Here is a 20,144-nt window from a genome sequence, read left to right as displayed (position 1 = left end):
AGGTTACAATAATAAATGATTTGTAAAAACAAAAAATTCACAAGCTGACACTGTATATTCCCCAAACTGTCACATTCTTTACTTAAGACTTGCCATAAGAGATCAGTAAGGTTGACAGCTGGGGAGATTTCTCAGGGACAGTAGGAACACCAACTGGGGCTGGCTGATAGCCGGAGCCTCTCCTTGCAGCGGCCTGGGCTCTTCCTGTCAACCCACCCGGCGAGAAGGGACTCCCTCTGTCAGCCCTGGAGCGGACTGACAGCGGGAGCCCCCCAGCAATTTGTAAGTAAAATTAATCCTGATTCATGTTTAGGGCCCTACCCATTTTGATCAATTTCACGATCATAGGATTTTAAAAATTGTAAATTTCATGATTTCAACTATTTAAATCTGAGATTTCAGTGTTATAATTATAGAGATGCTGACACAAAAAGGAGTTGTGTAGGGTGTGACTGGTTCCCTCGGCGTGCCACCTGGAACTGGAGTACCACTGAGCCCCCATGACCCACCAGCCTGGGCGCCCTTTACAATGTACTTCTGTGACCAACCTGCCAAGCCCTTTCCCAGGCTCCAGCCTGCGCTTTTACCAGCACACACACAGGTAGCGACACACCCAGCTCCAGTTACATACAGATGCTGTGATCAGCTCTGCACAGGGAGGCTACAGCTAAGAAACTGCCCAGCAACTCAGTGCACACCTCCCTCTGGAGTGTAAACCCAAAATTATACCATCTTGTGCTGCACAGAGAACTGTACAGCGTAAGCTCATGAAATTTGCCCTCTCCCTCAATGTGGAGAGGAAATTTATAACACCTGCCCCAAATTGTGATTTACACACACACTGGTTTTAGACAAAGCAAAAACAAATTTATGAACTACAAAAGATAGATTTTAAGTGATTATAAGGGATAGCAACCAGATCAAAGTAGATTACCTACCTAGCAAATAAACAAAACACACAACCTAAGCTTAATATACTACATAGATTGGATATAAATAGCAAATTCTCACCCTAAATGTTGAAGCAAGCCATGAAGTTAAAACAGAAAATATCATATTGCCTCTATATAAATCCACAGTACTCCCACATCTTGAATACTGCATGCAGATGTGGTTGCCCCATCTCAAAAAAGATATACTGGACTTGGAAAAGGTTCAGGAAAGGGCAACAAAAATGATTAGGGGTATGGAATGGCTTCCATATGAGGAGAGAGTAATAAGACTGGGACTTTTCATCTTGGAAAAGAGATGACTAAGGGGGGATATGATAGAGGTCTATAAAATCATGACTGGTGTGGAGAAAGTAAATAAGGAAGTGTTATTTACTCCTTCTCATAACACAAGAACTAGGGGCCACCAAATGAAATTAATAGGCAGCAGGTTTAAAACAAACAAAAGGAAGTATTTTTTCACACAACACACAGTCAACCTGTGGAACTCCTAGTCTTTTCCTCTCCATTGCGGATAAGTCTAAAGATTGAGGGCTGGCCGAAGTGAAGCTTGAGTAAAGACTTCTATATTTGGCTCATAATTTTTATCTTGTGTCCCTTTCCTACAGTAGTACATGTCATCCAAAATCACTACTCCCTAAACATCATCTTTCCACTTTCTTTTTGTTTCCTGGCCTGAACTTCCACATAGCACCCACTAGATTTCCTGTGTCTTCTACTTAAATGGGTTTCAGAATAGGGATATAAACCATTACCTGATTACCTCTATGAGGTGGGGGGAGTTTGTTAGAAAGCTGTTATCTTTTAAATTCCCTCATTGACCACCTCTACTAAGAGGCAGTTCTTACCAAAGCCAAGAAATAAATTTGTAGTTCTTAGGCCAAGCCACTTTTAGAGATATAACAGTGAGCCAAAAAAGTGTGAGAAATTTTTTCAGAAAGTCAATAGGAAGAATTTTAAACACCTTAACTTAAATTTTTTTCAATACTTGCCACAAAAATTCTAACCCAGGATGAAATGCGCTATGTATGATTTCAGAATAACTGGCTTGTTTTTGGGAAGCTGGGGAGGATGGGTTGAAAATCATATTAAGGGTAGGAAACTAGCTCTATGGACAACCTACAGATACTGCATAATAATACCTGTGCTTTACAGAATGCTTATAAGGCTGAGATGGTAACGAAAAGAGAATAGCTGGTTGAAAAGGGAATCTATATATTACAAATGCAAATGGATGCTAAAAATTCGAACAGTGTAATAACCCAAAGGCTTTCCCTAGTGGTATCTGAACAGAAGATTAACTGATGCCTGTCCAGAAAAGTCTTGCTCACGCTGCCCATAATTGGTAAGGTTACTTCTGTAAGAGTAGTAGAAAACAATAGAGCCAGTGCTTCCACTACACATACTGCAAGGAGGTGGTGGTTCAAAAGAGTTTGTTTCATGATGAGGAAGTTCCTTTAATGAGGCTGTGACCGGGGTCCTAGTGGGAAGCCAACTATGGTCACTCAGTTAGGGTGAACTGCAAAGAATGGGGCAGCCAAACCCCAAAAAGCTGGTGGATATTCCAATACTTAGATTCACCAAGCCAGCATAAAACAGCTTCTTTATTACCTTACTGGTTACTCAGAAGTCCAAACAACACAGTACCCTTGAACAGGTTTCAGAGTAGCAGCCATGTTAGTCTGTATTGGCAAAAAGAAAAGGAGTACTTGTGGCACCTTTAGAGACTAACAAATTTATTTGAGCATAAGCTTTCGTGAGCTACAGCTCACTTCATCGGATGCATTCAGTGGCTACCCTTGAAGTGATCCAGCCTCAGGCCTCCATCCAGGTACCCACATCAAATATGATGAACATTTCTGTAAATCTTATTTCATCACATAAAAGAAAAGGTTCTACCAATCCCAAAGGATTGGACACGTTACCTCACAGGTTAATGAATGTTTCACATCTTACGCAAATACACACTACAGCCAATTCTTATTAACTAAACTAAAATTTATTAAAAAACAAAAGAGAGAGCATGGTTAAAAGATACAGACAGACATGGGTTCAATTCACTGACATTCAGATTCACAGCAGAGATGGTGAACTTTGTAGTTGCAAAGAGTTCCTTTAGAATTCAGTTCATAGGTCATAGTCCAATGTCCAAATCTCATATTCAGGACATACCAACATAACTGGGACCTCAGTCTTGTGACTCAAATGTCCCCTGATGAAGTTTTAGCAGATCTGAGATGACAGAATCAGGACCCAAGGATCTTTTATACAATTTCATGTCTTTTGACAAGTTGGAATTCCTCAGGGAACAAAAGGTAATCAGGATGACTTTGAAGGAGGTCCGTCACTGGTACTTAGCTATATGAATTAACATAAGGCCATTTGCTTGTTCCTCCACCATTCACAATACATTTCAAAGAGAGATGAATACTGAGATATCCCATGTCAAGGCTGAATCCCCACTCTGGCACTTCGAGTGCAGAAGGTGGGGGGCCTGCAAGAATTTTAAAAATTCATAGTTGCCACTCTAGGCTTGTATTAAACTCCCAAGGTTGCAGCTTTTCTCTGACCTTGTCTTGGTAAACGCTGCCACCACCCAAATGCAAAAAATCCCCTTGGACCCAGGAAGGAGCACTTGGGAATTCCTCCCTGTGAGGTACCCTCAAGCCCTTTCACCCTCCCCCCCCTCCCCCGAGGAACAGCTGAGAAAGAAAACAAAGGAAATTAGCTGTTGCTACTAGCTAATCAAAGAACATGCACAAACCTCTTAGGACACCAAAAATTCAATCCTGTTCTTTAAAAAGGTAAATTTTATTAAAAACAAAAAAGAAAATACATCTGGAACTTAGGCTTTTGCTAGATTTTAAAAGAGCAATTCCAAAAATTAAGCACCCAAAATAGCTTTCTTGGGGGTTCAGCTTAAAGGTTACAAGCAAACAAAAGCATCTGGGGTTAGCACAGAGGTGTCCATTAGCCATAAGAAATAAACAGAAATAACCCTAATTGTGTCTTTCTAAACACATTTGGGAGTTCCAGATAAGTAGTTCTAGGTATGATCTGATGATTTATGATCATACCTGGCTTAAAGCTGCTTGCAGCATTGCTGCTCTGTGTCTCCGCTCTCCGAAGAACAACACAGACACAAAGGGAAAAGCTGCTTTCCCAATTTTAAAAAGTTCTAGCTTTCCCATTGGCTCTTTTGGTCAGGTGCCCTTTTCTTTACCTGGGGGACTTTGTTAACCCTTTACAGGTAAAACAAGCAGAGAACAGCTACCAAGAGGGATTTTACAGCTAACTGGCTGGCTGGGTGTCCATAAAAGGGACCTTTCCCCCGCTCCTCCGCCACATTTATCACATCCCATGTTTACAATTCATTTACATAAGATGTTCTTTTGACCTCTGAATTATCAGAATACAGCATAGACAGGGACGGTTGATTACATTGTCCACCCTACTCATATATATGTAAATACACAAAAACATAAACATTATTTCCCCACATGTCTTCTGTGCGTTATTCATTTTGCAGGATGTTTAACCCTTTCTAGCCGTGCGTCACACCCCCAACATGAGATTGGTGTGGAAGGGTGAAATTAGAGCTCCTGGATACACCTTAAGGATCTTCCAACATTGATATGAGCTGTGTTTACATTGAATTCTTTGTAAGGCCAAATGATTGATGCATGCCCCAGCCAGAAACTTAGCCCATACCTTGTGAAAGACTTTAGCAATTCCAGGGTTTGGTCTATGTGTTAACTTAACATAGCCATTAATGTTTTTTAAAGAACATTTACTCTAGCATTCAGCCATGAAGGCTGTGAGGTGTTGTACCTCAGTTTCCCTTTGTGCACAGCTGTTCAAGTTTGTAGTGGTTTTTCTGTTGTGTACAATTTCAAGATTAGATACTGGCACTAACTGTGAAATGTCAGGTTTCAGTATCACCAGGCCTTCTAACATAGTGTGTGTTGTCATGTAACGAAACAGTATAACCATGAAGGTTTTTACAACATGAGTTCTTATGTATCACCCCCAACATGTTCAAGGGTTTTTCCAAAAAACCATGCACATTGTACATTTTTACAGTTCTTGGTATCAGCAACAAGTTAGTTACATGGATGATTTAGTTGGGGATTGGTCCTGCTTTGAGCAGGGGGTTGGACTAGATGACCTCCTGAGGTCCCTCCCAACCCTGATATTCTATGATTAGCAATAACATCAATTTTATCACAAGGGTACATTTACAATTATTTTTGTCATGCCAAGCCTTTGGTTTAGACAAATCATTCTTTAGGTCAGCTTGTTCAATATCCTTTTTGAACCTTTGTAGCTTTTTCTTGACCTCAGGGTCTTCCTTAACATAGGCTTTTAGTTTAACAACTTTCTTGGGGTTTTGGTATTTTAGGGTTAACCTGTGGCTTTTATTTGCAAGGTTTAATCCTTCCCTTCCTCCCTGTCCAATAGGGTCAAAATCTGAACTCTTTTGTGTAACAGATTCCATTGGCTGGCTGGGTGCGTCCTCTTTGCTAATGGCTATGGGCAAGTCTTTCTCCCCCCTGTCAGTCAGGTAATTTGCATCAACACAGACACTAGCTTGTTTACTAGTTTTCAAATCCCCAAGCTTTACCAATTCCAAGGCTGGACTCTATCTTAAAGTGATAACATGAATTTTCACTAGCATGTTAGACTCAAGGTTATTTTGTCCTTCCATTACCAACCTCTGCTTCCACATGGAATCAGATGTCAAGTCCATTAAGACTAGTCATATCCAAAATATCTAGAGATGAGAGTCTGCCTGCATCCTTGTAACCTGTAACCAGTAATCCGATCTTCCCTCAGTATCTGAGTCACAGACTGCTTACTTAAAGAATCAACATAGAGATATTCATGTTCCAACAACATTGTCTCCCCAACAAGCTGGTTAAGCTTATAGGGCTGTTTAAATTCCCTAACAATTTTTATTTCATTTCAGACCTTTTCAAAGCTATCCACACTGCATCTTTCTAAAGCAAAGTCAGTGAATTTATACACCTCAGAAAGACTCTGGCAGTTAGGAACTGGAACAACTGTTGCTTTCTCTATACAGTGACTCACCCTGAGTTAACTTAATCAAATCACTTCCACACCTATCAGATGCAGTAAACTGCTTGCAAAAACTACCATGAAGATTTTCCTCTTCAGGAATCTTTCTAAGCAAAAACCCATTTTTCACAGAAATTTTGCCCTTACCCTTTTCACCTAGGGCTTGCACGAAAGGAACATTTTCCTGAGCAACAACAGACTATTTCTGGGTTTCACTTAAATCCAGAATCACCTCTGACCCATCAGAAGGATTTTCACAAAACCCCCTTTCAGGTAAACTGCTAGACTTCATACTCATGAGATTAGAAGTATTCTCTTCCTCGTGACAAGTTTCCACACTGTCAGTAGGTATCGTAGTCAAATCACCTTCATGCTTTTCTTGTGGCCTGGCGATGATATCACCCTGATTAGACGAGGTTGTCATATCTTTACCCAGCAACACACTAGCAACAGGCAAAATAGAAGCACCAGAATCGCTTGGTCTCTGGAAGCTATTTATGACATTAACTGGATGCAACCTAGTTACAATGTCAACATCCCTAGCAGACACAAATTCAGGACCACTTCCTTCCTGGGCTTTAGTTGTATCCAGAATCAGCTCTGGGTCAACCTATAAATTTTCAACCATCATAGGCTGACAAGCTTCTTCTGTCTGCTCTTCAAACAGGAAAGAGCTGGAGAAGCATTCCCCTTTAACAGACAAACGGCTTGGGATATCCTTTCCTTTGTCCCAGCACACATGGCTATTTGCAGACAACTGCTTGGAGACTGGGGTAGCTCCCTTCATGGGCAAGTCATTACCCCTAACAGTCACAGGAACATTTTCATCACTGTCACAATTCTCCACACAGGTAACAGATAAGGTGTAGGGATACTCATGTTCCACTAACCTTGCTTTTCCAAACTGATGATTAGACAAAGCCATCAGCTCAGAAGGCTGCCTATGCTCATCTAAACTTTCTGTGCCTTCCCCTCCCTTAACAGATAAACTGCTGTTTTCCACAAATAGTTCTTATTACACTGAGCTACTTTAAGCACATCACTTTTACCTGGGTCAGGCTTACTTTCCCAAGCTTTACTAGCCAACAATTAATCACTCACCAAGAATGTACCCCTTCCTTCCTCAGTTAGGGCTTTAACCTGATCACCAATTTTAATTTGCTCTAGAGAAACATCTTCCTGAGCCTTATCTAATGCCAGATTCACTTCTGAGATACCAGACAGACACTCAGAAATTTTTTCCACATATGCACTGCTTCTTTGCACAGACAAACAGCCATCTTTCTCAGACAAACATTTGGAGAAACCCTCCATAGGCAAATCCTTTCCCCTAATACACAGGTTCAGGATTATTTCTTTCCTGTGACTGGTTTATGTCATCAACTTGACTAAACAAAGTTTTAATATCATCCCCAATCAAAAGATCCTTAGGCAATAACTTCCTTACACCAGCTATAACTTCATGTTTAACACCATTCCATTCTAGATGGATTCTAGCTAAAGGCACATTTACAGTAAATTCATGGAGGATTACAATATTCACACTCTGGTCTGGTAAATAATCTTCCTCTTTGACAAGATCTGCTTTAACAAGAGTGATATTAGAAGCTGTAATTTGCCCTAAACAGCTTTTACCATTGACTTTTACATTCTCTGCACAAGTTATGGGGTTACATTCACCTGAGCTCACAGTCAAAGCATTTACATAAAAGGTGGCAGTGTTGGGGTACATTTGGTTACACACTTAACTGCTTAGAGTCAAACAACATACCAACATTGTTACAAACTGGATAGATTCTATCCCCATCTTTGCTGCTGAGAGGAACTGGCTTTTCAGGATGATACAGTTCCTGTTGTTCCTTTAGTCTCTTGAGTTGGAGCTTAAGTCTGTCCACTTTTGCCTTAGCTTCTAGTTCCTGCAATCGAATATATGCCATTCTTTGTTCATGTTCAAAACACAGGCATTCTCTTTCAGCAGCTTCTCCTTCCATATCAGCTATGTTTTGCTTTTGTTCAAGTTCTAGCTGCTGGTTTCTCACTACAACCATTTTTGCTGGGTCTGCTTTTTTATTGCTGGCAATTAACAGATTTTTCAGTTCCTGCTCTGGAGCCTTTTGCTTAAAATATAACCCTCTCTGTAAGCACAATTCTTCCAGCCTTTTTCTGTCAGGATCTTGATCATGGGTCACTCACTGTAACTGATTTTTAACCCTTAAACTCTCCAATATCAAAATTAAATTTTGACAAGCGTGTGGTTCTGATCCAAAAACCCAATTAACCTGTGGTAATGTGCATCCCGCTGACTACATCACTGTGATCGGGGTCCTAGTGGGGAGCCAGCTGTGGTCACTCAATTAGGGTGAATTGCAAAGAATGGGGCAACCAAATCCCCAAAAGCTAGTGGATATTCCAATTCACCATGCCAGAATAAAACAGCTTCTTTATTACCTTACTGGTTACTCAGAAGTCCAAACAACACAGTTCCCTTAAAGTGATCCAGCCTCAGGCACCCATCCAGGTACCCACATCAAATATGATGACATTTTTTATAAATCTTATTTCATCATATAAAAGAAAAAGTTCTACCAATCCCCAAGGATGGACACATTACCTCCTACGTTAATGAATGTTTCAGATCTTACCCAAATACACGCTACAGCCAATTCTTCTTATTAATTAAAATCTAAAGTTTTATTTATAAAAAGAAAGGTGAGAGTTAAAATTGGTTAAAGGAATCAATTACATACAGTAATGGCAAAGTTCTTGGTTCAGGCTTGTAGCAGTGGTGGAATAAACTGCTGGCTTAAGTTAAGTCTCTCTAGAGTACATCCACAGCTTGGATGGGTCTTCAATCTTACTTCTTAGCTCTGGAGGAACCTTGCTACAAACTGAAGCTCGCAAAAATGGACTGAATGACCCATCCAGGCTGTGGATGTACTCCAGAGACTTAATGGATAGGGAGGAAGCGGAGATGTGGTATATCTTGACTTTAGTAAGGCTTTTGATACTGTCTTGCATGACCTTCTCATAAACAAATGAGGGAAATACAACCTCTATGGAGCTTCTATAAGGTGGGTGCAGAACTGGTTGGAAAATCGTTCCCAGGGAGTAATTATCAGTGGTTCATAGTCATGCTGGAAGGACATAACAAGTGGAGTCCCCCAGGGATCAGTTCTTGGTCCGGTTCTGTTCAATATCTTCATCAATGATTTAGATAATGGCATTGAGAGTACACTTATAATGTTTGTAGACAACACCAAGCTGGGAGGGGTTGCAGCTGCTTTGGAGGATAGGATTAAAATTCAAAATGATCTGGACAAACTGGAGAAATGGTCTGAAGTAAATAGGATGAAATTCAATAAGGGCAAATGCAAAGTACTCCACTTAGGAAGGAACAATCAGTTGCATGCATACAAACTAGGAAATGACTGCCTAGGAAGGAGTACTGTGGAAAGGGATTTGGGAGTCATAGTGGATCATAAGCTAAATATGAGTTAATAGTGAAACACTGTTGCAAGAAAAGTAAACATCAAACATCATTCTGGTATGTATTAGCAGGAACTTTGCAAGCAAGACACAAGGAGTAATTCTTCTGCTCTACTCCATGCTGCTTAGGCCTCAATTGGAGTATTGTGTTCAGTTCTGGGTGCCACGTTTCAGGGAAGATGTGGGCAAATTGGAGAAAATCCAGAGAACAACCAAAATGATTAACAGTCTAGAAAACATGACCTCTGAGGGAAAATTGAAAAAACTGAGTTTGTTTAGTCTGGAGAAGACTGAGAGGGACCATAACCGTTTTCAAGTACATAAAAGGTTGTTACCAAGAGGAGGAAAAAGAACTGTTCTCAACCTCTGACACTAGGACAAGAAGCAACGGGCTTAAATTGCAGCAAGGACGGTTTAGATTGGAAATTAGGAAAAACTTCCTGTCTGGGTGGTTGAGCACTGGAATAAATTGTATGGGAAGATTGTGAAATCTCCATCATCGGAGATTTTTTAAGGGCAGGTTAGACAAACACCTGTCAGGGATGGTCTAGACAAAACTTATTGCTGCCATGAGTGCAGGGGACTGGACTAGATGACTTCTTGAGGTCCCTTCCAGTCCTACGATTCTAGAATTCCCATTGAAGGAAATCAAGGCAGCCAAAAGACTGCTTCTGGGAATTATGCTTTCAGTGAACGACTACAGGGAACGCTGGAAACAACTGAATTGCTCTCCCCCGGCCCCATCCCTGAACATCACCAAACTCCAGTCCTTTAGGTGAAATGTGTAGGGACTGAACGATGCCATTGGTGTGGCTGTCCCGCCTTCAAATGACATGAGACAGGAAACTGGGGGACTAAACTGTCCTATCAGTGAAATAAACAGGTAGTAATGCAATGTTAGCTGTGCTGGGCAAGGTGGGTGAGTTAATACCTTTTATTGGACCAACATCTGCTGAGGAAAGTAAAAAGCTTCCAAGCTCTGCCTTGGGTCTATAGTACTTTAACAGGAGTCTGCGAGGTAAGACCTGACCCTCATCACCAAAAAACAAGGAATTTTTCTCACTTATTTTAATGAAAACTGGGGATAGGGGTTGTGAGATTTCCTTGGGGCGGGATTCTGGCCAGCTCCTTGCACTTAGTTTGTGGGGAGGAGAGACTGATTAACCCCTTGTGCTTTGGGAGTAGAGGGGAAGGCTGGTCATGGTCCACTGCTCGCAGTTTGGGGGCGAGGGGGAGACTCGTCAGCCCCTTGCACTGTGGGAGCATGGGGCGGGGGGGGGAAAGGCTGGTTGTCCCCTTGCGCTTTGGGTGTGTGTGGTAGGGGAGGCGAGTCGGCCCTTTGGGGGTGTGTGGTGGGGGAGGCCGGTCGGCCCCTAGCGCTGTTTCCTGAAAGATTCTCCAATTATTGACAGCGGGGAGAGGCGACACCGCGCTGCCCCGGGAGAGCTTTCCCGCCCTTTCCTTGAGGTGGGTGACCGTTGGGCCCAACAGGTGGAACGGGCGCGCGAAAATCATCCCCTTAGCGCGGGCGCCTCTCCCCGGGTTTCCGGCCCCCCCCCCCGCCCCCGCGGAGAGTACGCAGGCGGGCGGGGGCGGGGTCTGGCCGAGCCTCGCCCGCGCCTTGGTAACGGGACGTGGGAGGTGTAAACAAAGGGGAGACCCCGCCCACTCCTGGGAGGAGGCCACGCCCGCTGGCTGCCTCGCCTGGCCCCGGCGGGGAGCGCGAGCCGCCTCCGGGTCCGGCCAGCCCTGCTGCCACGCGCTCCGGGCTGCAGCCCGTGCAGGAGAGGCGGTGTGTTTGCACGCGCGCCGAGGGGCGTGTTCCCTGGCCACGGGGGTTGCAGCCCTGCGCCCGGGCAGGCGTGCAGCATCGCTCCCAGCGCACGGGTTGGTAATCGGGCTGTTCAACGGTGCGGTGTTCCTGGGGTTACGCGGCTACGTGGCTGGTTTGGGGCTTGGGTGTAAGGTGGCTGTAACGTCCCCTGTGCGGCTCTGGGATTGTGAGGGGCGCTCCCGGCTGGGGGACGAGTGCGAGGCCTGGCAAGACAGCCCTGCAGGCTGTCCTCAACTCGCCTTTCTGCAAGGAGAAAATAAATCACAGAAGTGTAGGTCTGGAAGGGTCCTCAAGAGGGCATCTAGTCCTCGTCCCCGCTGAGCTGAGGCAAGATTCAGTACACCTCGACCACCCCTACCTGGGCTTAAAATCCTCTAGGGATCTCCTGTTCCAGTGCTGCTCAACTTCCTTGGACAGGAAGGTGCAGTGCTGATCACGTGTGAGAAAGTTTCCTCGGCGATCGAATTCTCCTGTTTCTTCTTCCCCTGCTTTGCAGCAGTGGAGTTGCAGTGAGATACTGTGGTGATAGGAGCTTAAGAAATACCTGAGAGAGAATGTTTCCTTCCCTCTCCAATCAAAAATGCAATTTTGAAACTGCAGGAACTGAGGTTGATTTTTAAGGGGAAGGGTTGTTAATTATAAACTGTAGTAACTTAACAGAACTATTGCACATCTACCACCACTAGATTCTTTCCCAGTTTGCTATCTGTGTAACACAGTGAGCTGCAATTTAGGTCTCTTCCCTCACCCTCTTTCTCAACTCATTGCACTTCTGATATTCAGATGGTCTCTTACAACACAGGAGAACTCCTGTCTCAGAGCAAAGCTAGAAATCTTTAGCAGACTATGGAGTCATGAACAACTGGTGTAGATGATTCAACAGATCTGTTCTTGCCATTTACAATTAAAACAGTTCTAGCCTACTGTAGTTATCTGTACAAGATAGAAGTTTTTTTTGGTGGAGCTCATTTTATTACCTGTTCCATTTCCTTTTTGTAAATGGCCATAGGGATGAGGGGGAATAGAGAGCAATACTGTGATATCTGCATAGCATGTAACCCTTTGCATGATTTGTATATTGCAGGGTCTATCTTCAGGGCTTCATGCTGAGTCCATCAGTTCAGGTCAATAAAAGGACTTACCATGGTAATACAAGTTAATTTTTTTAAATGTACAATTATATTTATTTATGCAGAACAATCTGTGAACTAATTGGGAACTGAGGAGTTCAAAATTAGAGTAGGAAGGGTGCATAAACTTGCTTACTAATTGTTCAGTGATAGTGTACATAATGAATAGTAATAAATGTATACAATATGCCCGTTACAATCTTGCAGATGGATTTCACTACTTCATACAGTATTGTATGAACATATTGTGCTGTTGTGTCCCTATAGTCACTGGTTAAATAAATAGCTGATTTCTCTTTAAAAGAACTGCATCTCTTCTTTGCCACCAAGTTACACTGCATCGTTTTCTTCTTGTTCATCAAACCACTGCTAAGGGATTTCCAGTGCACTGAAGACTTCAGAATGTGAAGGGATGTCGACGTGTTCTTCATACAGCACTTTTGTTATATTACTAAAAAGGCACTTTGAGCAGTGTGTAAGGAAGGTCAGTACACCCATGCTGTGAGTGCACCTGACCTGTGCTCCTTATTCAAGTAAATACATGTGTACCTTATTGATCAAGGGATAAAAACGGTTCATATAACCAGTCATTTGTAAGACCAGCGTTCATTACATTGGGGTTCTACTGTATTATGAAGCTGAAAGGCTCATTTTCAAGGCTGATGAACACAAACTGACCTCCTAACGTACGTTTTAAGTTGTATGTTTGGATGCACCAGATTCTGCTTTGCCATATTTGTAAGTAGGCAGTAGAGCATTACACATGCTTCGTAAAATTAAAATTAGAATATCATAGAATATCAGGGTTGGAAGGGACCCCAGAAGGTCATCTAGTCCAACCCCCTGCTCGAAGCAGGACCAATTCCCAGTTAAATCATCCCAGCCAGGGCTTTGTCAAGCCTGACCTTAAAAACCTCTAAGGAAGGAGATTCTACCACCTCCCTAGGTAACGCATTCCAGTGTTTCACCACCCTCTTAGTGAAAAAGTTTTTCCTAATATCCAATCTAAACCTCCCCCATTGCAACTTGAGACCATTACTCCTCGTTCTGTCATCTGCTACCATTGAGAACAGTCTAGAGCCATCCTCTTTGGAACCCCCTTTCAGGTAGTTGAAAGCAGCTATCAAATCCCCCCTCATTCTTCTCTTCTGCAGACTAAACAATCCCAGCTCCCTCAGCCTCTCGTCATAAGTCATGTGCTCTAGACCCCTAATCATTTTTGTTGCCCTTCGCTGGACTCTCTCCAATTTATCCACATCCTTCTTGTAGTGTGGGGCCCAAAACTGGACACAGTACTCCAGATGAGGCCTCACCAGTGTCGAATAGAGGGGAACGATCACATCCCTCGATCTGCTGGCTATGCCCCTACTTATACATCCCAAAATGCCATTGGCCTTCTTGGCAACAAGGGCACACTGTTGACTCATATCCAGCTTCTCGTCCACTGTCACCCCTAGGTCCTTTTCCGCAGAACTGCTGCCTAGCCATTCGGTCCCTAGTCTGTAGCGGTGCATTGGATTCTTCCATCCTAAGTGCAGGACCCTGCACTTATCCTTATTGAACCTCATCAGATTTCTTTTGGCCCAATCCTCCAATTTGTCTAGGTCCTTCTGTATCCTATCCCTCCCCTCCAGCGTATCTACCACTCCTCCCAGTTTAGTATCATCTGCAAATTTGCTGAGAGTGCAATCCACACCATCCTCCAGATCATTTATGAAGATATTGAACAAAACCGGCCCCAGGACCGACCCCTGGGGCACTCCACTTGACACCGGCTGCCAACTAGACATGGAGCCATTTATCACTACCCGTTGAGCCCGACAATCTAGCCAGCTTTCTACCCACCTTATAGTGCATTCATCTAGCCCATACTTCCTTAACTTGCTGACAAGAATACTGTGGGAGACCGTGTCAAAAGCTTTGCTAAAGTCAAGAAACAATACATCCACTGCTTTCCCTTCATCCACAGAACCAGTAATCTCATCATAAAAGGCGATTAGATTAGTCAGGCATGACCTTCCCTTGGTGAATCCATGCTGACTGTTCCTGATCACTTTCCTCTCATGTAAGTGCTTCAGGATTGATTCTTTGAGGACCTGCTCCATGATTTTTCCAGGGACTGAGGTGAGGCTGACTGGCCTGTAGTTCCCAGGATCCTCCTCCTTCCCTTTTTTAAAGATTGGCACTACATTAGCCTTTTTCCAGTCATCCGGGACTTCCCCCGTTCGCCACGAGTTTTCAAAGATAATGGCCAAGGGCTCTGCAATCACAGCCGCCAATTCCTTCAGCACTCTCGGATGTAACTCGTCCGGCCCCATGGACTTGTGCACGTCCAGCTTTTCTAAATAGTCCCTAACCACCTCTATCTCCACAGAGGGCTGGCCATCTCTTCCCCATTCTGTGATGCCCAGCGCAGCAGTCTGGGAGCTGACCTTGTTAGTGAAAACAGAGGCAAAAAAAGCATTGAGTACATTAGCTTTTTCCACATCCTCTGTCACTAGGTTGCCTCCCTCATTCAGTAAGGGGCCCACACTTTCCTTGGCTTTCTTCTTGTTGCCAACATACCTGAAGAAACCCTTCTTGTTACTCTTGACATCTCTTGCTAGCTGCAGCTCCAGGTGCGATTTGGCCCTCCTTATATCTTTCCTACATGCCCGAGCAATATTTTTATACTCTTCCCTGGTCATATGTCCAACCTTCCACTTCTTGTAAGCTTCTTTTTTATGTTTAAGATCCGCTAGGATTTCACCATTAAGCCAAGCTGGTCGCTTGCCATGTTTACTATTCTTTCGACTCATCGGGATGGTTTGTCCCTGTAACCTCAACAGGGATTCCTTGAAATACAGCCAGCTCTCCTGGACTCCCTTCCCCTTCATGATAGTCCCCCAGGGGATCCTACCCATCCGTTCCCTGAGGGAGTCGAAGTCTGCTTTCCTGAAGTCCAGGGTCCGTATCCTGCTGCTTACCTTTCTTCCCTGCGTCGGGATCCTGAACTCAACCAACTCATGGTCACTGCCTCCCAGATTCCCATCCACTTTTGCTTCCCCCACTAATTCTACCCGGTTTGTGAGCAGCAGGTCAAGAAAAGCGCCCCCCCTAGTTGGCTCCCCTAGCACTTGCGCCAGGAAATTGTCCCCTATGCTTTCCAAAAACTTCCTGGATTGTCTATGCACCGCTGTATTGCTCTCCCAGCAGATATCAGGAAAATTAAAGTCACTCATGAGAATCAGGGCATGCGATCTAGTAGCTTCCGTGAGTTGCCGGAAGAAAGCCTCATCCACCTCATCCCCCTGGTCCGGTGGTCTATAGCAGACTCCCACCACTACATCACTCTTGTTGCACACACTTCTAAACTTAATCCAGAGACACTCAGGTTTTTCCACAGTTTCGTACCGGAGCTCTGAGCAGTCATACTGCTCCCTTACATACAGTGCTACTCCCCCACCTTTTCTGCCCTGCCTGTCCTTCCTGAACAGTTTATAACCATCCATGACTGTACTCCAGTCATGTGAGTTATCCCACCAAGTCTCTGTTATTCCAATCACGTCATAGTTCCTTGACATCACCAGGACCTCCAGTTCTCCCTGCTTGTTTCCAAGGCTTTGTGCATTGTATATATATAAAATTCTGACCACTTGGGGTCAATAAAGATTCCGTTGCACTTTCCACAAGAGTAGAAATGTCCAGCATCTTCGGAAGGTGCCAAAATACCGTGGTGCTGGGCATGGAATAAGAACCAGAATAGAATAGGTACTGGTTTCAGAGTAACAGCCGTGTTAGTCTGTATTCGCAAAAAGAAAAGGAGTACTTGTGGCACCTTAGAGACATGCTCAAATAAATTGGTTAAAGCTTTCGTGAGCTACAGCTCACTTCATCGGATGCATACTGTGGAAAGTACACAAGATCTTTTTATACACACAAAGCATGAAAAAATGAGTGTTTACCACTACAAAAGGTTTTCTCTCCCCCCACCCCACTCTCCTGCTGGTAATAGCTTATCTAAAGATAAGCCTTTTGTAGTGGTAAACACCCATTTTTTCATGCTTTGTGTGTATAAAAAGATCTTGTGTACTTTCCACAGTATGCATCCGATGAAGTGAGCTGTAGTTCACAAAAGCTTATGCTCAAATAAATTGGTTAGTCTCTAAGGTGCCACAAGAATAGGTACTTAGATCTTGTTTGGATCTGTGAACTGTCTGAGCTATGCCTCTGTGAGATGAGGGAGGGCCATGATCTGTTCAATGCCATACAAGTGAGATGCAGCCCTTGGATGCCTGGGAAGTTTGTAAGAGATCCCTAGGTTGGAATCCTCTAGGACAGTGCTTCTCAAGCTATATAATGTGGGGGACCGGCAATTTTTTTTTTTCCAATGTGCACGCAGACCGGCAGCTGATGGCTTGCGGACTGGCACCGGTCCGCAGACCACCACTTTGAGTAGCACTGCTCTAGTGTTACTAGACATGTTGCAACATGCAGACTTCAGCTTCCTGTTCTGCAGTTTAATGGAGAGACAGGAAATGGGGACCTAGAGCTCATCAGAAATAATGAAAGTACTTCACTGCTGATAATGATTGTGGGCAAGCAAAGTAGCGGGAGGTCAGAGGCATTTCTCACAATGAAGGAGAGAAATAGTGGTGAGACAATTGCCACCTCCCGAATAACTGTGTGGCCCCATAACAACTTGCACTTAAATACAGTGCCTTTCATTCTGACAGGTTTCAGAGTAACTTGCTGTAACTCACGAAAGCTTATGCTCAAATAAATTGGTTAGTCTCTAAGGTGCCACAAGTACTCCTTTTCATTCTGAAAGATCACAAAATGCTGTGCACACTTTAATACTATGGGCCAAACTTCCAGCAGGAAAGTAATTGCACTTCAAAAATTTGCCAGTGCATCTGTTTTCAGGGCACAAATGTATGGGAGTGTATTTCAGGAGGCTTGCTTAAAAATCAGTCTACATAAGCGGTGCACTTATGTCATAAACCATACACATTCCATTACAATGAGTATTCAGCAAATTATAGCTATGCAATTACTACTTGTATGAAAGTTTGTCACTTATGCTAATCGATGTCTGATTGCAAGCAGTTTGCTTTCCACATGACAGGTAGTGTTGTATCCTAAACCTTCATTCCCTACAGCAGGGGTTCTCAAACTGCAGGTTGGGACCCCTCAGGGGGTTGTGAAGTTATTACATGGGGGGTCGCGAGCTGTCAGTCTCCACCGCAAACCCCGCTTTGCCTCCAGCATTTATAATGGTGTTAAATATGTAAAAGATGTTTTTAATTTATAAAGGGAGGGTCGCACTGAGAGGCTTGCTATGTGAAAGGGGTCACCAGTACAAAAGTTTGAGAACCACTGCCCTACAGCTTGTGCTCTGCATTTTCCTTCGGGGGGGAATTTTGTTTTCTCTTTCTGAGGATGCTGCAGTTTAGCTCTGTGTTTCATTTGAATTGCATTTCCTCTTATTTTTACCATACATGTTCCTTCATGTTTATCTGTGGATTGATTTAGATGAGTCATGTTCCAGGACTGTGTCACTGAGTTTCCATTTATGCCTCTCTTCTGCTGACATGTACTGAGCCATGGAGGTACTTCTCATGGTTTATGTTGTAAAAATGTGGTACATGCACTCCTGTTCCCATAGTGATAACGTTGTCTCCTGAAGTGGTGGTGATGTTCATAACTTTTCTGACTGTATCAAAGTCATTTGTTTCTCTTGTGCATCAACTGATGCATTTCTTGTGAAGAATGCATCAATCCAGTCATTCAGAAGAGCATGTGAAATTACCTGTATAACGCACTGCTAGGTAGGCAGTAACACCAGGCTACCCCATGTGCAGTGGATGTGGTGTCTGGCATGAGGACAAAGTCCAAGAGCCTTTAATCACGTGGGAAGTGTAGGTATTCTTGAATACCTTTCCTCTTGAAACTGGCTCCTCATTCCATTCTCTGCACATGTGCTGTAGCCCAAAAAATCACACTTCCTTCTCCTCATGGCATCTGCTCATCTTGAAGTGTTTCCATATTTCCTCTGCATGTTTTCTCTACAGATTCTTGACTAGATCTTTAAATGTTCAAAATGACCATATGCAGAGAATCTGTCCTCTGAGGCAGCACGATGGGAGCAAAGGGCCTGAGCCAAATCCATTCAATTTGATTGGAGTCTTTCCATTGACTTCAGTAGGGTTTCTATCAGGCTCTTGGTGAGTATTAAATAGATACTTGCTCAGTATAGATGTATTTGCTAAACGGGTAGTTATGGTTTTGCTCTTAGACGCAGTAGTAGTACATATTTATATTATGGAAGCAGCCAAAGGCCCCAGTTGGGTGCTGTACCATCCTGGTTTACAGTCTCAAGACAAACAGGCGAAGAGTAGAGGATGGTGATACAACATATTATGTGCTTCAGAATGACATTTTAGTGCATTCGTTCAAGAAGCTCTTAGTAACTATCTGTTCTGTATGGACTAACAACTTTCAGCCTGTGCAGATACAGTTTTTTAACTAGAGATAAACACAGTTTGGAGCACTAATTGACTGGTTAGATTGCTCGCTTTAATCCACCAGTTTTATCAAAAATATCTATGCAGCCTTTCCTTTCTGTTGACCTTTTCACAATCTAACCTGGTCCATAGAGTAGATATCACTTTGGTAGGTTTGTCCTACTATGTCATAGCTATTAGTCCATCTAACAAAATCCACACCCAGGGTAGTAGTCTGTGGTCAAGAGACCCTGGACTAACTTCACTGGGGGTGCTGCAGATCATGATTTTGGTGCAGCAGTGTAGCTTTAGGTGGGACCCCAGTACTGGAGGAGAAAGGTAGTATTGCAATGTAGGAGTGAGGTGCTCTGAGGTCTTGTAGATGGCATTGACACAATCGTGATCCAGATCTATTTGCAATCCCTGGGTGTTTTGTTGTTGTTCTGCTTTTACAGGCAGGTAAAGGTGGCAAATCCACACGCAGCAAATCCAAAGGCTCCAGGAAGAAAACAAAGAAGCCAGTGAGCGAAGTGGATATCCTTAGCCCAGCTGCCATGCTCAATGCCTACTACATTTCTCACAATGCTGCTGCCTGCCTGGAGTTCCGTGGCTTTAACTGGCCTGACTCCCCCAAAAAGAAAGGGAAGAAAGGAAAGTAGTAATCAGATGGATGGAAGGCAAGGGACCCATGATACATCAAGCTTCACCATGAAAAGGATTGAAAGCAAACTGATCACTCAGGTTTTTAACTCTTAAGGTTTGCCATAATCACTGTGAAGGCCAGTACTTAAGAAACTCTTGTTATGATTCGAGCTGAGGATAGTAAATGTTAATTTAAGATGCTTACTGTGCCAGTGTAATACTAACCATGGCCGTTTGCCTGCTAATTCTGGCAGCAAATAAAACATTGCACCTCTGTGAGCAATTCTAATGATGTGTGTGGGGGGGGAGGGATTTGTTTTGTACTCGTAGCTCCTGCTGCTACTCCTGCTCCTAGAAATCTAATGTAGTCCCTGAAAGCCAGTGCACACCAAAGCTGGTGTGTCTGCCATTACTTAAACCAAGGGTTGCCAAAGTGCAGTCTCATAAAATGCAGCCCATGGAGACTTCATGGCCCAGCATGCAGTGATCTCTCTCAATCCGAGCATCTTGGCTGAAAGCCACAAGCTTTGTGTTAAAG

General features: G+C 43.6%; 1 protein-coding gene across 3 annotated transcripts; it reads left to right on the top strand.

The window, feature by feature from the left end:
* The first annotated feature begins 10,374 nt into the window (after nucleotides 1-10,374).
* SMKR1 (small lysine rich protein 1) lies at nucleotides 10,375-19,784 on the top strand. 3 transcript variants are annotated; one of them, XM_074942738.1, is made up of 3 exons: nucleotides 10,375-10,533; nucleotides 12,434-12,495; nucleotides 19,420-19,784. In XM_074942738.1, exons 2-3 carry the CDS (start codon nucleotides 12,493-12,495, stop codon nucleotides 19,621-19,623), a joined length of 207 nt encoding a protein of 68 aa, XP_074798839.1. In that variant the 5' UTR covers nucleotides 10,375-10,533; nucleotides 12,434-12,492; the 3' UTR covers nucleotides 19,624-19,784. The 3 variants fall into 3 exon arrangements, with proteins under 3 accessions (XP_074798839.1, XP_074798838.1, XP_074798837.1); XM_074942737.1 differs by lacking the exon at nucleotides 10,375-10,533 and adding an exon at nucleotides 10,942-10,982; XM_074942736.1 differs by lacking the exon at nucleotides 10,375-10,533 and adding an exon at nucleotides 11,191-11,402.
* Nucleotides 19,785-20,144: the final 360 nt, after the last annotated feature.

The sequence above is a fragment of the Natator depressus genome, chromosome 1 (genome assembly GCF_965152275.1).
Source record: "Natator depressus isolate rNatDep1 chromosome 1, rNatDep2.hap1, whole genome shotgun sequence".
NCBI lineage: Eukaryota > Metazoa > Chordata > Testudines > Cheloniidae > Natator > Natator depressus.
Note: the sequence above shows the minus strand (reverse complement) of the source record. Positions and strands in the feature narration are given on the sequence as shown.